The sequence below is a fragment of the Papio anubis genome, chromosome 7, assembly GCF_008728515.1.
Source record: "Papio anubis isolate 15944 chromosome 7, Panubis1.0, whole genome shotgun sequence".
NCBI lineage: Eukaryota > Metazoa > Chordata > Mammalia > Primates > Cercopithecidae > Papio > Papio anubis.
The window spans coordinates 145,587,556-145,601,856 of NC_044982.1; the positions used below are offsets into that span (position 1 = coordinate 145,587,556).

Sequence of the window (14,301 nt, forward strand, 5' to 3'; positions counted from 1 at the left end):
GATAAATGATCACTTAAAATCTGGAAACCGGTCTCATCATTATTCATTTAATCCAGGGAAAGAGACTCAAATAGGTCCCAATAATCTCCCAAAGATTTTTTTCTTGGAGAACAGATCACATTTACTCCTATAAACCATAGATTCCTGAACGCTTTTTTGCCTAAGCACATACTTAAAATATTTGCTCTATACCTCTTCTCCCAAGAACAGAGTCTAAGCAGAATTGATATGGAAATATCTTAATCCAGCTGTTAGTCCAGAGATGGCTCACTCATCCCTGCAAAAGTCTTATTCACCTGATTCTGACACAGAGGGAAAATGAATGACTTCACCAGGGTGTAGTAGTAAATGGGATCTAAAGAATAAAGCAGAGAATTAAACGGATGTTCTTATACTTTCCCCATCCAGGAGGAAGTAGAGGAAATGACCTGGCACTTCTTAATCCGTTTTGAGAACTACGGGTCTACTGAAAGGTAAGCTCTGTTATAACCTTCAAAGTGCCCTCAAATGCACCAAACATAAGCGAAGAATGAGAAAATGAACACCCACTGGTCTGCATCTGAACCAAGTACAGAGGCCAGAGGATCTCCCAATGACCACTGCTCAAAAACCATCTGGGTAAAGGAAAGGATCCATTGTCAGGACTCTTGTACACACTCACATCCTGCTTTCCTAGGTGTACATGTATGCAACCCCACAGAACACCAGAAAAGTATTTTGTAAATATGCAATGAAGAAAACTTAAAAAGAGACTGGATGGAATATGTTTTCTTCCCAATAATAGAGATTGGCAGTTTGACTCTCACTGATGTAACAGATATTCTAATGGGCAACAATTACCTAGTGAAACAAGGAAGGTGAGTACTATATTCCCACATGTCACGCTGAGTGTGTATAGAATGTTATAAGCAGGTCCTCATTCTGTGAAGCAACTGTCCTTCTGGGCACTCAGTTGAAAGATGGGAAGAAACACAAGGCAGGGACTGGCTGCACTGGAACTGGGTGGCACTGAGATGCTGAGTACTTTGAGCATGATGAAGGCAGGAAAGTAAAGACACTTCAAGATTTCAGAGAGCAAATTATCTCTAATAGGTAAGGAATACCCACATTCCTAGGTCTCAGGACCCAGCACAGAAACCATTCCAACCCAGTGACTCTGAACTGCATTTACAAGTGAAATAAAATACCTCTCAGTAAGTAGGGTTCAAGAATAACAGCTGGGACTGGGTGTGGTGACTCATGCCTGTAATCCCAACGCTTTGGGAGACTGAGGCAGGTGGATTACTTGAAGTCAGGAGTTCAAGACCAGCCTGGCCAACATGGTGAAATCCTGACTCTACTAAAAATACAAAAATTAGCTGGGCCTGGTGGCGGGTACCTATAATCCAAGTTACTCAGGAGGCTGAGGCAGGAGAATTGCTTGAACCTGGGAGGTGGAGGTTGCAGTGAGCCAAGATTGCACCACTGCACCCCAGCCTGGGAGACAGAGGGAGACTGTCTCCAGAAAAAAAAAAAGAGTAACAGCTGGGCTAGTGACAAACTACACTGGGATGAGGGTCTAAAGAACTGGGATAGAGCCAAGCCTCTAACCAGAGAGGGTTTCCTCATCTATAAAGCAGGAATAATAACACTGCCTTGACCACCTACCAGGGTAGTGTGAGACTAAAAGGAGAGAAGAAGAAGAGTTTTAGAGCACACTAGAAACCAGGAAGTTCTACACACATGTGAGGTACTATTTTATGAAAAGAAAATATATATATATATTTTTTGAGACAGAGTCTCGCTCTGTTGTCCAGGCTGGAGTGCAGTAGCACAATCTCGGCTCACTACAACCTCTAACTCCTGATTTCAAGCGATTCTCCTGCCTCAGCCTCCTGAGTAGCTGGGACTACAGGCGCCCGCCACCATGCCTGGCTAATTTTTTGTATTTTTAGTAGAGACAGGGTTTCACTGTGTTAGCCAGGATGGTCTCTATCTCCTGACCTCGTGATCAGCCCGCCTCAGCCTCTCAAAGTGTTGGGATTACAGGCGTGAGCCACCGCGCCCGGCCGAAAATGAGAATTTCTGTGAGTCTGTTCTCTCATCTGTGGGGAAAAAAAGTTCAGATGATCTCTAAGATCCTGTAACATTGTAGGTTTCCATATGAACTGAATGTTATTCTGAGTCAAAGTAATTGTAAGAAAGGTTCTATAGTCATTACTCTAGATGCTGACAATGGCCACAGAAGAGATGTGTTTGAGAGGGCACAGTTCCTAATTTAGGTGTTTTTTTCTGAAAATAAAAAAAGAGTCAGAGGAAGCTGGGTGGGGTGGCTCACACCTGTGCTGGGACCAGCACTTTGGGAGGCCGAGGCGGGCGGATCACTTGAGGCCAGGAGTTCAAGACCAGCCTGGCCAACACAGTGAAATCCTGTCTCTACTAAAAATACAAAAAATTAGCTGGGCATGGTAGCATGCACGGGTAATCCCAGCTACTCAGAAGACAGAAGCACAGGAATTGCCTGAACCCAAGAGGCAGATGTTGCAGTGAGCGGACATTGAGCCACCACACTCCAGTCTTCTTGACAGAGCAAGACTCTGTTTCCTAAAAGAAAAAAAAAAAAAAAAAAAAAAATGGGGTCAGAGGAGTTGAAGAGTAAATGCAAATTTTTAAAATCCCAAGTGACAGGAGGCAGTAAATCCAATTTAATGTCAGCCTGAAGACATGAAGAATAACTTAGCTTTCTTTTCCTTTCTACTGTGTAATTAATCAGACAAAGTACAAAAGACACTATTGTATTTCATCATCAAGCAATCACATACATTCAACTAGAAAGCATAAAGAATCCTTGCACTCAATCACAAAAACTTGTAGTCTAGTTATGAAGACAAAAGCACAAGCAAAACAGAAATGATACCAAAAAATGCACAATATAATTAATACTACATTACATTGTTAGGTTGGGAGTGTCAGAATTTCTTGTAAATACATGTGAGCAATTAAACTAGTCCATGAAAATCACCTTATCCCAAATTCTTCCAATGAGATCTTAATGGTGTCTAGAAAGATGAGGAGTTACTGTCTGCTTGTCTACATAGTTAAGAACCAATGTGTAAAAAATAAAGCTTATGAGGCCAGGCGCGGTGGCTCACGTCTGTAATTCCAGCACTTTGGGAGGCCAAGGTGGGTGGATCACAAGGTCAGGGGGTCGAGACCATCCTGGCTAACACAGTGGAACCCCGTCTCTACTAAAAAAACAAACAAAAAAATTAGCCAGGCGTGGTGGCAGGCACCTGTAGTCCCAGCTACTTGGGAGGCTGAGGCAGGAGAATGGCACGGACCTCGGAGGCAGAGCTTGCAGTGAGCCAAGATCGCGCCACTGCACTCCAGCCTGGGTAACAGAGCGAGACTCCGTCTCAAAAAAAATAAAATAAAATAAAATAAAATAAATAAAAAATAAAGCTCACGAGCAATCTAAATAGCTGTCACTAAGTTCAAGCACTAAAGCGCAGTATTCCAGCCTAAACTCTATGGCATTCCCTGGCTTCCTGACCCCATGCAGTAAGTTGGAAGTGTTGAAGAAGACATTACCAAGAAATGAGCACAATGGTCACTTCTTACCAATAACAACAGAGGAGAAAGGAAGCTGTATAAAGCAGTACCACACAGCTTGATATTTTGGAAAACTTTTTTTACAGTACAGGAACTGTTATTCATAGTCAGGGTTTTAAATCAACAGAAAAACTACTACATATATCCAATGGGCTGGCCGAGGTGGCTCATGCCTGTAATCCTAGCATTTTGAGAGCCCGAGGCAGGCAGATCGCCTGAGCTCAGGAGTTCAACACCAGCCTGGGCAACACGGTGAAACCCCATCTCTTCTAAAAATACAAAAAACTAGCCGGGCGTGGCGGCAGATGCCTGTAATCCCAGCTAATCGAGAGGCTGAGGCAGGAGAATCACTTGAATCTGGGAGGCGGAGGTTGCAGTGAGCTGAGATTGCGCCACTGCACTCCAGCCTGGGCGACAGAGCGAGACTCTGGCTAAAAAAAAAACAAAACCTATCAGGTATTTTTATTTTTTCTTTTGAGATAGAGTCTCACTCTGTCGCCCAGGTTGGAGTGCAGTGGCATGATTACCGCTCACTGCACCCTTGACCTCCTGGGCTTAGGTGATCCTCCCACCTCAGCCTCCTGAGTAGCTGGGGCTACAGGTGCACACCACCGCACCTAATTCTTGTATTTTTAAAAAGTCTTTATTTATTTATTTATTTATTTATTTATTTGAGATGCAGTCTTGCTCTGTCGCCCAGGCTGGAGTGCAGTGGTGCAATCTCGGCTCAATGCAAGCTCCGCCTCCCGGGTTCACGCCATTCTCCTGCCTCAGTCTCCGGAGTAGCTGGGACTACAGGCACCTGCCACCACACCCGGCTAATTTTTTCGTGGTTTTAGTAGAGACAGGGTTTCACCGTGTTAGCCAGGATGGTCTCGAGCTCCTGCCCTCGTGATCCACCCATCTCAGCCTCCCAAAGTGCTGGGATTACAGGCGTGAGCTACTGCACCCAGCCTAATTTTTCTGTTATTGCACCTCTAGCTACAATAATTTTTGTATTTTTAGTAGAGATGGGGTTTTGCCATGTTGCCCAGGCTGGTCTTGAACTTCCCAGCTCAAGCAATCCTCCCTCCGTGGCCTCCCAAATCGCTGGATTACAGGTGTGAGCCACCACACCCTGCTGGCCATTTTTTTTTTTTAACCCCAACTCATGATCGAATGGCTGCTAGCTCTCCTCTTCCTCATCTTGTTATTTTCGCTTCCAATCACTCTTGTTTGAATCCTTGATGTTTCTTCTCCTATCAAATGCTTTCAAGGAGAGGAAGTGATAGCATCAAAGTGCCACACCACAGCATTATGACCTTGGCCAATGTAAATCTTACAAACAGCCTTGCTTCTTAGTTTTACATGTGCCTCCAGATACCAAGAATAATTCAATCACCAAAAATAATAGGACAAATATATACTCTGTCATTAAATTTCAGTTTTCCCCCCAGCCAAGATACATTACACGTGAAACATCTACTTATTTCCTCACTAATATGACATTATACTTAATGTCCAGTGTATCCATTTTTTTCTGGATAGAAAACTTTCAGAGCTTCTCTCCATTTCCCCTCCCTGCTCATCAATTAGCTAAATATCTTTTTGCTCTAAAATCTGTGCATGTCTCTGATTTTATAAACAAATTACCAATTAACTTTTTAGCTCAGTTGTTCTTGACCAATTTTCTGTCCTAGCAAATCTTAGGGGACAAACGTATTTCTTTCTACCTATATTCATGGCTCACTAATGAAAATAAACAGTAAGAGAGATATATATAAGTTTGAAAAAACTCCAAGGCAGCTTCTGGCACAAGGAGGGCGTCCTCTGATGGAAAACTGCCACTTTATTTAATTATTTATTTTTATTGAGATGCAGTCTCACTCTGGTGCCCAGGCTGGAGTGTAGTGCAATGTTCTCAGCTCACTGCAACCTCTGCCTTCTGAGCTCATTCTGGGCTCAAGCGATTCTCATACCTTAGCCTCCCGAGCAGCTAGGACTACAGGTGCCCGCTACCACACCCGGCTAATTTTTGTATTTTTAGTAGAGACAGGGTTTCGCCATGTTGGCCCGTCTGGTCTCGAACTCCTGACCTCAAGTGATCCACCTGCCTCGGCCTCCCAAAGTGCTGGGATTACAGGCATGAGACACAATGCCTGGCCTGAGAATTGCCACTTTAACAACCAAATTTCTAAAAGGTAGGCGATAAAGACACAAAAGCTGAAGAAACGAGAAGACATAGCAAACTACTTCAGTATGTGTTTTTTTACTCATGAAAGCTGTATTAATAATCATTATGACAGTGGCTCACACCTGTAATCCCAGCACTCTGGGAGGCCAAGGCGGGCAGATCATGAGGTCAGGAGATAGAGACCAACATGGCTAGCACAGTGAAACCCCCTCTCAACTAAAAATACAAAAAATTAGTCGGGCGTGGTGGCGTGCGCCTGTAGTCCCAGCTGCTCGAAGGCTGAGGCAGGAGAATGGCATGAACCCGGGAGGCGGAGCTTGCAGTGAGCCAAGATTGCGCCACTGCACTCCAGCCTGGGCGACAAAGAGAGACTCCGTCTCAAAAAACAACAACAACAACAACAAAAAAAAACATTATGAAAAGGAAAAAAAGAGCCACTGTCTCAAACTTTATATCCTAAGAATCTCTCAGAAGTCCCTTACCCAATCTAAAATGTCCACAGCAGCAATAAGTTTGAGCTCACAGTAATAACATTGAGTTATACAGTGGCTGGAAGAATTTTTTAATAAAGATTTTAATAGTTATTTTCTGAATTGTCCAAAATAATGAACTATTTGCTCTAACTCTGAAGGTGCTCTGTTCTAAGTTAGTGTCTTGAGCCAAAGAGACATGATGCAAACTGAAAAACAGGCATCTTTCAGAATGACCATGATATAGACGCTGCTCTCATGAGAGAGGGACTGGAGTAGGGTAAAATAAGCCTGAGGGCCTGGAGAACTAGAACCTGGAGGAAGCAGCAGGAGCTAAGAATCCTGTAGGAAAAAAGTCATTCAAAGGCTCATTTCCTACTGGGCAGGGTGCAGCCTATTGTTAGCTTTTTCTCCAATATGTGTACCAATCGCTGGGTAGTGTTCTAAGATGAGCAGTTTTTTACATCATTAAGCAGCTGCGAGTAATAAAGGGAACCCTAAACCATAAAGGATTTTATGGATGTGGATCTCCTCCAACACAAGTTGTGGGCTCCTCTAATGCTTTGGCTAAAAAAGGAGGAAGGGAATCTCAATAGTAACCGCGAAAGTTAGGACTCTGACTTAACTTTAACAACAGAAATATGAAGAATGAATGTGTTCCAAGCGGATTTACTGCTTGTATCTTAAGGAATAACAGAGATCACAAACACATTACAAGGTATTCCAGGCATAACACAGATTCGAACTTAATAGAATACTGAGTGGCAAGGGTGGACCACAGCAGCTGACTTCTGAAACATGAAAAATAAAAGTAGCTATAAGAATAGTGGAGAGCCTCACGACAGAGCCAGACTACATCCCCAAAAAAAAAAAAAAAAAGCTGGGCCGTATTCAACCCCGTAATCCCAGCACTTTAGAGGCCGAGATGGGCGGATCACGAGGTCAGAGATCAAGACCATCCTGGCTAACACGGTGAAACCCCATCTCTACTAAAAAATACGCAACATTAGCCGGGCGCAGGCAGGCTGCCTTGCAGTCCCAGTAGCCACCGGGAGGCTGGGGTGGGAGGAGAATGGCATGAACCCGGAGTCAGAGCCAGGCGAGCTGAGATCCAGCCACTGCACTCCAGCCTGGGCGACAGAGCGAGACTCCGTCTCAAAAAGAATAGTGGAGAGAAAATTATTTCAAGGTTTTTCTGTGTTATCTAGGCATTTAAAGAAAGAAAATAGAAAACAAAATGAAAAAGCAAATTATTTCATAGACTCCCACTGATTTTTTATTAATTTGAGAGAAATTGTAGTTCCTCCATTAAAAACAAACAAAAGAATAAACTTTTGGCCAGGCATGGTGGCTCACACCTGTAATCCCAGTACTTTGGGAAGCCAAGGCAGGCAGATCACAAGGTCAGGAGAATGAGACTATCCTGGCTAACATGGTGAAACCCCAACTCTACTAAAACTACAAAAAATTAGCTGGGTGTGGTGACATCCGCCTGCAGTCCCAGATACTCGGGAGGCTGAGGCAGGGGAATTGCTTGAACCCAGGAGGCAGAGGTTGCAGTGAGCCAAGATCACACCACTGCACTCCAGCCTGGCAACAAAGCAAGACTCCGTCACAAAAAAAAAAGAGGCTGGGTTCGGTGGCTCATGCCTGTAATCCCAGCACTTTGGGAGGTCAATGGGGCGGGTCACCTGAGGTCAGGAGTTCGAGACCACCCTGGCCAACACAGTGAAACCCCATCTCTACTAAAAATAAAAAATCAGCCGGGTGTGGTGGCACACGGCTGTAGTTCCAGTTACTGAGGAGGCTGACGAAGGAGAATTGTTTGAACCCGGGAGGCAGAGGTTGCTGTGAGCCTTGCAAGATCATGCCACTGCACTCCAGCCTGGCAGACACAGCGAGACTGGGCCTCAAAACAAACAAACAAAAAAGAGTAAACTTTCATGACTTCTTGCTGCAGAAAGCAATTTTAGATCTATTAAATTATTTAAGATTAAGAGAATATCATGGCTGGGTGTGGTAGCTCACATTCGTAATCCCAACACTTTGGGAGGCTAAGGAGGGTAGATCATCTGGGGTCAAGAGTTCGAGATCAGCCTGGCCAACATGGCAAAACCTTGTCTCTATTAAAAATACAAAAACTAGCCAGGTGTGGTGGGGCATGCCTGTAGTTCCAGCTACTCGAGAGGCTGAGGCAGGAGAATCACTTGAACTCAGGAGGCAGAGGTTGCAGTGAGCTGAGATTGCACCACTGCACTCTAGCCTGGGTGACAGAGTAAGACTCAGTCTTAAAAAAAAAAAAAAAAAAAGAGATTATCACTACAGTTGATCAGAAGGGAATCACTCCAATATGCACATTCAGGGCACAGGTAAACACTATTCAGCTGCTAATTAAATTTCATTATATTAAATAAACATTTTTTATTTTACTGTTAACAAATATTTTCCTAGGCTACAGGGTAAGAAATTACATTGAAAGGTGATATCCGGCTTCTCTCCAAGGAATTACTAAGAGGAAGAAAATACTTTAAATCAAATGGAAGACTTGATGTAATGGCTCACGCCTGTAATCTCAGCAGTTTGGGAGGCCAAGGCGGGTGGATCAACTGTGCTCGGAAGTTTGAGATCAGAACGGCGAACATGGCGAAATCCTGTCTCCACTAAAACTAAAAAAATCAGTCGGGCATTGTGATGCATGCTTGTAATTCCAGCTACTCGGGAGGATGAAGCAAGAGAATCACTTGAACCCGAGAGGCAGAGGTTGCAGTGAGCCAAAATCATGCCACTGCACTCTGGCCTGGGCAACAGAGTGAGACTCCTTCTCAAAAAAATAAAATAAATAAATCAAATGAGAAACATGTAGAAGTGTTTCAAATATCTGTCCCCTCATCCCTGTCTTCCATTAAGGTTCTGGACCGTTTAGGGCCTGCCATTGTTGGTAGGTAATTGGGGAAAGTGACAGTGGTCTAGACAATGAACAGTTGGATTTTCCTCCTTTGAAGTTAACACCGTCACTCTGAGGGATGTTGAATCGACCTTCCCAAAGAAAGATTCTTTTCTCACTAAAGTATTTCCCATTAAACAATGGCATCCTTGATAGAATTTATTTTCTAACATGAAAGTGAGATTAAAAAGATGACTCAAAAATTAAAAAGAGAGGCCGGGCGCGGTGGCTCACGCCTGTAATCCCACCACTTTGGGAGGCCAAGGCGGGTGGATCACGAGGTCAGGAGATCAAGACCATCCTGACTAACAAGGTGAAACCCCATCTCTACTAAAAATAATTTTAAAAATTAGCCAGGCATGGTGGCAGGCACCTATAGTCCCAGCTACTCGGGAGGCTGAGGCAGGAAAATGGTGTGAACCCAGTGCAGTGAGCAGAGACTGCGCCACTGCACTCCAGCCTGGGCAAGAGAGCAAGACTCTGTCTCAAAAAATAAAAAAAAAAGAAAAAAGAAAAAAACATGACTACTGACTGTACCACTTCTGCAATAAGGCGGGAAAAAAAAAAAAAAAAGGCTACAGAATGGCTACGCATGTTCTGCAGAGGGACCCGCTAGGTAATTAGCAGCACAATGAATATGACATTCAGTAGCTTTCATCATACCATTTTCTTTTCTTTTTTTTTTTTTTGAGACACAGTCTTGCATTGTCACCCAGGCTGGAATACAGTGGGGCGATCTAGGCTCACTGCAACTTCTGCCTCCTGGGTTCAAGGAATTCTCCTACCTCCGGAGTAGCTGGGATTACAGGCATGCGCCACCATGCCCAGCTAATTGTTGTATTTTTTAGTAGAGACAGGGTTTCCCCATGTTGGCCAGGCTGGTCTCGAACTCCTAACCTCAGGTGATCGACCCACCTCAGCCTCCCAAAGTGCTGGGATTACAGGCATGAGCCACCATGCCCGGCTTTCCTTACACCATTTTCTTTCCCCAATAATTCTTGCAGATCTTACGTTGTAAGTCTCAGTTTAAGGAAGTGAGGCCAACAGGAGCCACCAAAGTGAGGACCCTCAACTATCTAATGGTCCCAGAACCTGAGGCCCTCCACACCCACCTCATCGTCACTGTCAGACGTCTCCGAGTCTGACGAGGCTGCAGGCTGACTCACAGGCGGCTCCTTCTCCTCAGAGTCACTGCGCTTTCGCTTTGCCAGGGACAAGAGCTCCTAATGGGACAGAAATAGGCACATCAGTTTTGTTCAGCAGAGAAAGAATATCCAAGAATAATAAAATGCCCACCCTCTCTAGATCTTTTTTATATTTTTGTGCTTTCAACCAAAGGGCACTGTCACACGGACTTCTATCAGCATGAACAGACTGACGGCTAGGATTCCAAGGTGCTGAAGAAATGATCACAAAATCTGCCCCACCTTTTAAATGGGAAATATATGTCTCAAGTTGGACAGGAACTGGAACCAAACTGGAGGCTATCCCCAAATTGTTCCTGATTCTACCCTAAACAACAGAAGCATTGATTCTCTGGGACTGGTAAGAATCACGTTTATAAAGGTCACCTACTCACTGTCTTAACTGGTATAGCTAGCTAACCTTTTACTGTATTTTATGGTAAAATTGGCATTTGTGGGGCAGTTTTGAATAAGCTTACAAACTGTAATTTCTGAGGTCATTTTATAATCTGAATACTTAAACCAGAAAAAGTGTCCAGTGTTTAATCCAGTTTCTGACAACAAGCAGTAAGTGTGCTGGCCACTACACCGGAATCCTAATTTCACAAGCCCTGTTCTCCCATTCACCCACCTCTGCCTTGTCCTGGTCATTTAAGCGAGATGACAGTAAGAAGGAAGTACCAGTAAGTAAGCCATGACTACAACCGAGATTTGCTTTGTCACACGGTTCCCTTCTCACATGAAGTCTCCCCAACTCAGTCCAGTCACTCAACAACACAACAAAAGGTTACTTGCTCTGCTTTCTGCTAATACCAATATCAGTCCACAATTATACTGTACTCACTAGATGCCAGGTACTTTTTTCTTTTTTTCTTTCATTTTGAGACAGAGTCTCACTGTGTTGCCCAGGCTGGAGTGCAGTGGAGCAACCTCAGCTCACTGCAAGCTCCGCCTCCCGGGGTTCACACCATTCTCCTGCCTCAGCCTCCCAGTAGCTGGCAGGCGCCCGCCACCACGCCCAGCTAATTTTTTTGTATTTTTAGTAGAGACAGGGTTTCACCGTGTTAGCCAGGATGGTCTTGATCTCCTGACCTCATGATCCACCCACCTTGGCCTCCCAAAGTGCCAGGATTACAGGTGTGAGCCACTGTGCCCAGGCCAATGTCAGGTACTTTTCTAAACATCTCATATTTAATCTTTACAACAACTGATAGCATTACCATTTAAAGATAATGAAAGAAAAGAGATTTTTGTTGTTGTTCTTGATTTTTATTGTTTGTTTGTTTGTTTGTTTGGACATGGAGTCTTGCTCTGTCGCCCAGGCTGGAGTGCAGTGGGACGATCTCAGCTCACCGCAACCTCTGCCTCCTGGGTTCAAGTGATTCTCCTGCCTCAACCTCCCGAGTAGCCGGGACTACAGGCACGTGCCACCACACCTCCGTGATTGTTTGTATTTTAGTACAAACGGGGTTTCACCAAGTTGGCCAGGATGGTCTCAATCTCCTGACCTTGTGATCTGCCCGCCTCGACCTCCCAAAGTGCTGGGATTACAGGCATGAGCCACCAGGCCTGGTCTCTTGTTTTTGAGACACAGCCTCACTCTGTTGCCCAGGCTAGAGCGCAGTGCACGATCTCAGCTGATTGCAACCTCCCCCTCCCAGATTCAAGCAATTCCCGTGCCTCAGACTCCCAAGTAGATGGGACTACAGGAGCATGCCACCTTGCCTGGCTAATTTTTTTTTTTTTTTTTTTTTTTTGAGACGGAGTCTTGCTCTGTTGCCCAGGCTAAAGTACAGTGGCATGATCTCAGCTCACTGCAAGCTCTGCCTCCCGGGTTCACACCATTCTCCTACCTCAGCCTCCCCAGTAGCTGCGACTACAGGCGCCCGCCACCACTCCTGGCTAATTTTTTTTTTTTTTTAGAAGGAGTCTCGCTCTGTTACCCAGGCTGGAGTGCAGTTGCACAGTCTTGGCTCATCGCAAGCTCCGCCTCCTGGGTTCACACCATTCTCCTGCCTTAGCCTCCCGAGTAGCTGGGACTACAGGCGCCCATCACCAAGCCCAGCTAATTTTTTTTTTTAGTAGAGACGGGGTTTCACCATGTTGACCAGGATATTCTCAATCTCCCCACCTTGTGATCTGCCTGCCTTGGCCTCCCAGGGTGCTGGGATTACAGGCGTGAACACCCAGCCATGCCTGGCTAATTTTTGTTCTTTTAGTAGTAATGGGGTTTTATCATGTTGCCCAGGCTGGTCTTGAACTACTGACCTCAAGTGATTCACCTGCCTTGGCCTCCCAAAGTGCTGGGATTACAGGTGTGAACTACCTCACCAGGCCAAGAAACTAAGGAGTTTAAGTAACTTCCCCAAGCTGTGTAACTTACCTAGTAACACAGCTGGTACATGACAGAGTCAGGATTCAACCCTCGGCAGATAGAACCCTGGCTCCTAATTGAGTCATGGTTTACTAGTCTAAAACATTTTTCCCTTCTGCCACAAGAAAGAAGATAAAGCTAATAAACACTAGTAGTAATATTCCTTAATGATGATGGCACTATACAATTATGGATCAAGTGCCAAGACAGATTGTAAAATAATAGACTGCTACAAAGTATCTGTTTTATTCTTCCAGTCTCTTTCTATTTTAGGAGTATACCCTCCCTCCTTGGCTAGAATGAGAAATGACCTTCTCAGATTAAACAGCTGACACTTTCTTGTTCATAAACACTCATAAAATGTTAACTCTTGTCATTTCACTAGAGAGAGCTAACATACCAACTTCCTGAAAGACTGAAATCATACTCTACTTTTTCATACCAAAATGGTAACTCTGTGGACCAAATGCAAATTATATCAATACTTGGGTGTTTATAGTCGTTTTAAAACTTGAGGTAAACTGGGCACAGTGGTTTACACCTATAATCCCAACACTTCGGGAGGCCAAGGTGGGAGGCTTGCTTGTAGAGACCCAGTCTCTACAAAAACAAAACAAAAAACCCAAACTTGAGGTATAATTTATATACAGTATATTTTATCCTTTCTAATATACTCTTCCAATATACTAATACATATAGTTCTATGAGTTTGACAAATACTTTAAACCAAGACCACAATCAAGATCTATATCTTCTCTGATATAGAGAAGATCTAATCTCTTCTCTGACCCTTTCAGGTTCACAAATACACTGGTATTCCTGTTTTGATACCAATAGATTTGGATTTGCTTTCAATCAAAACACAGTAGACAGTTGCTAAAAGTTACTGCAGGCAGGAGGCTACAGGCAGGAGAATTGCTTGAACCTGGGAGGCAGAAGTTGCAGTGAGCCAAGATCATGCCACTGCACTCCAGCCTGGGTGACAGAGCAAGACTCCATCTCAAAAAAAAAAAAAAAAGTTACTGTAACTAAAGTGTTAAGACATGAGCACTGCCAGCCAGGCGCAGTGGCTCACGCCTGTAATCCCAGCACTTTGGGAGGCCAAGGCGGGCAGATCACAAGGTCAAGAGTTTGAGCCCATCCTGGCCAACATAGTGAAACCCCGTTTCTACTAAAAATACAAAAAATTAGCCAGGTATGGTGGCGTGCACCTGTAATCCCAGCTACTCGGGAGGCTGAGGCAGGAGAATTGCTTGAACTCGCAAGGCGGAGGTTGCAGTGAGCAGAAATCGCCCCACTGCACTCCAGTCCAGATGACAGAGCAAGATTCTATCTCAAAAAAAAAAGCACGGCCGGGCGCGGTGGCTCACGTCTGTAATTGCAGCGCTTTGGGAGGCCGAGGCGGGTGGATCACGAGGTCAGGAGATAGAGACCATCCTGGCTACCACAGTGAAACCCCATCTCTACCAAAAATACAAAAAATTAACCAGGCGTGGTGGCGAGTGCTTATAGTCCCAGCTACTTGGGAGGCTGTGGCAGGAGAATGGCGTGAACCCGGGAGGCGG

General features: G+C 44.6%; 1 protein-coding gene across 1 annotated transcript in view; it reads right to left on the minus strand.

Annotated features, from left to right (window-relative positions):
* The window catches only part of RTF1 (RTF1 homolog, Paf1/RNA polymerase II complex component), a 68,249-nt gene that overhangs the window by 39,319 nt on the left and 14,629 nt on the right, over positions 1 to 14,301 (minus strand). Inside the window, exon 2 of the mRNA XM_003900805.4 lies at positions 10,291 to 10,401. Coding sequence (XP_003900854.2) covers positions 10,291 to 10,401 — 111 coding nt within the window. The remainder of the gene's footprint in view (positions 1 to 10,290; positions 10,402 to 14,301) is intronic.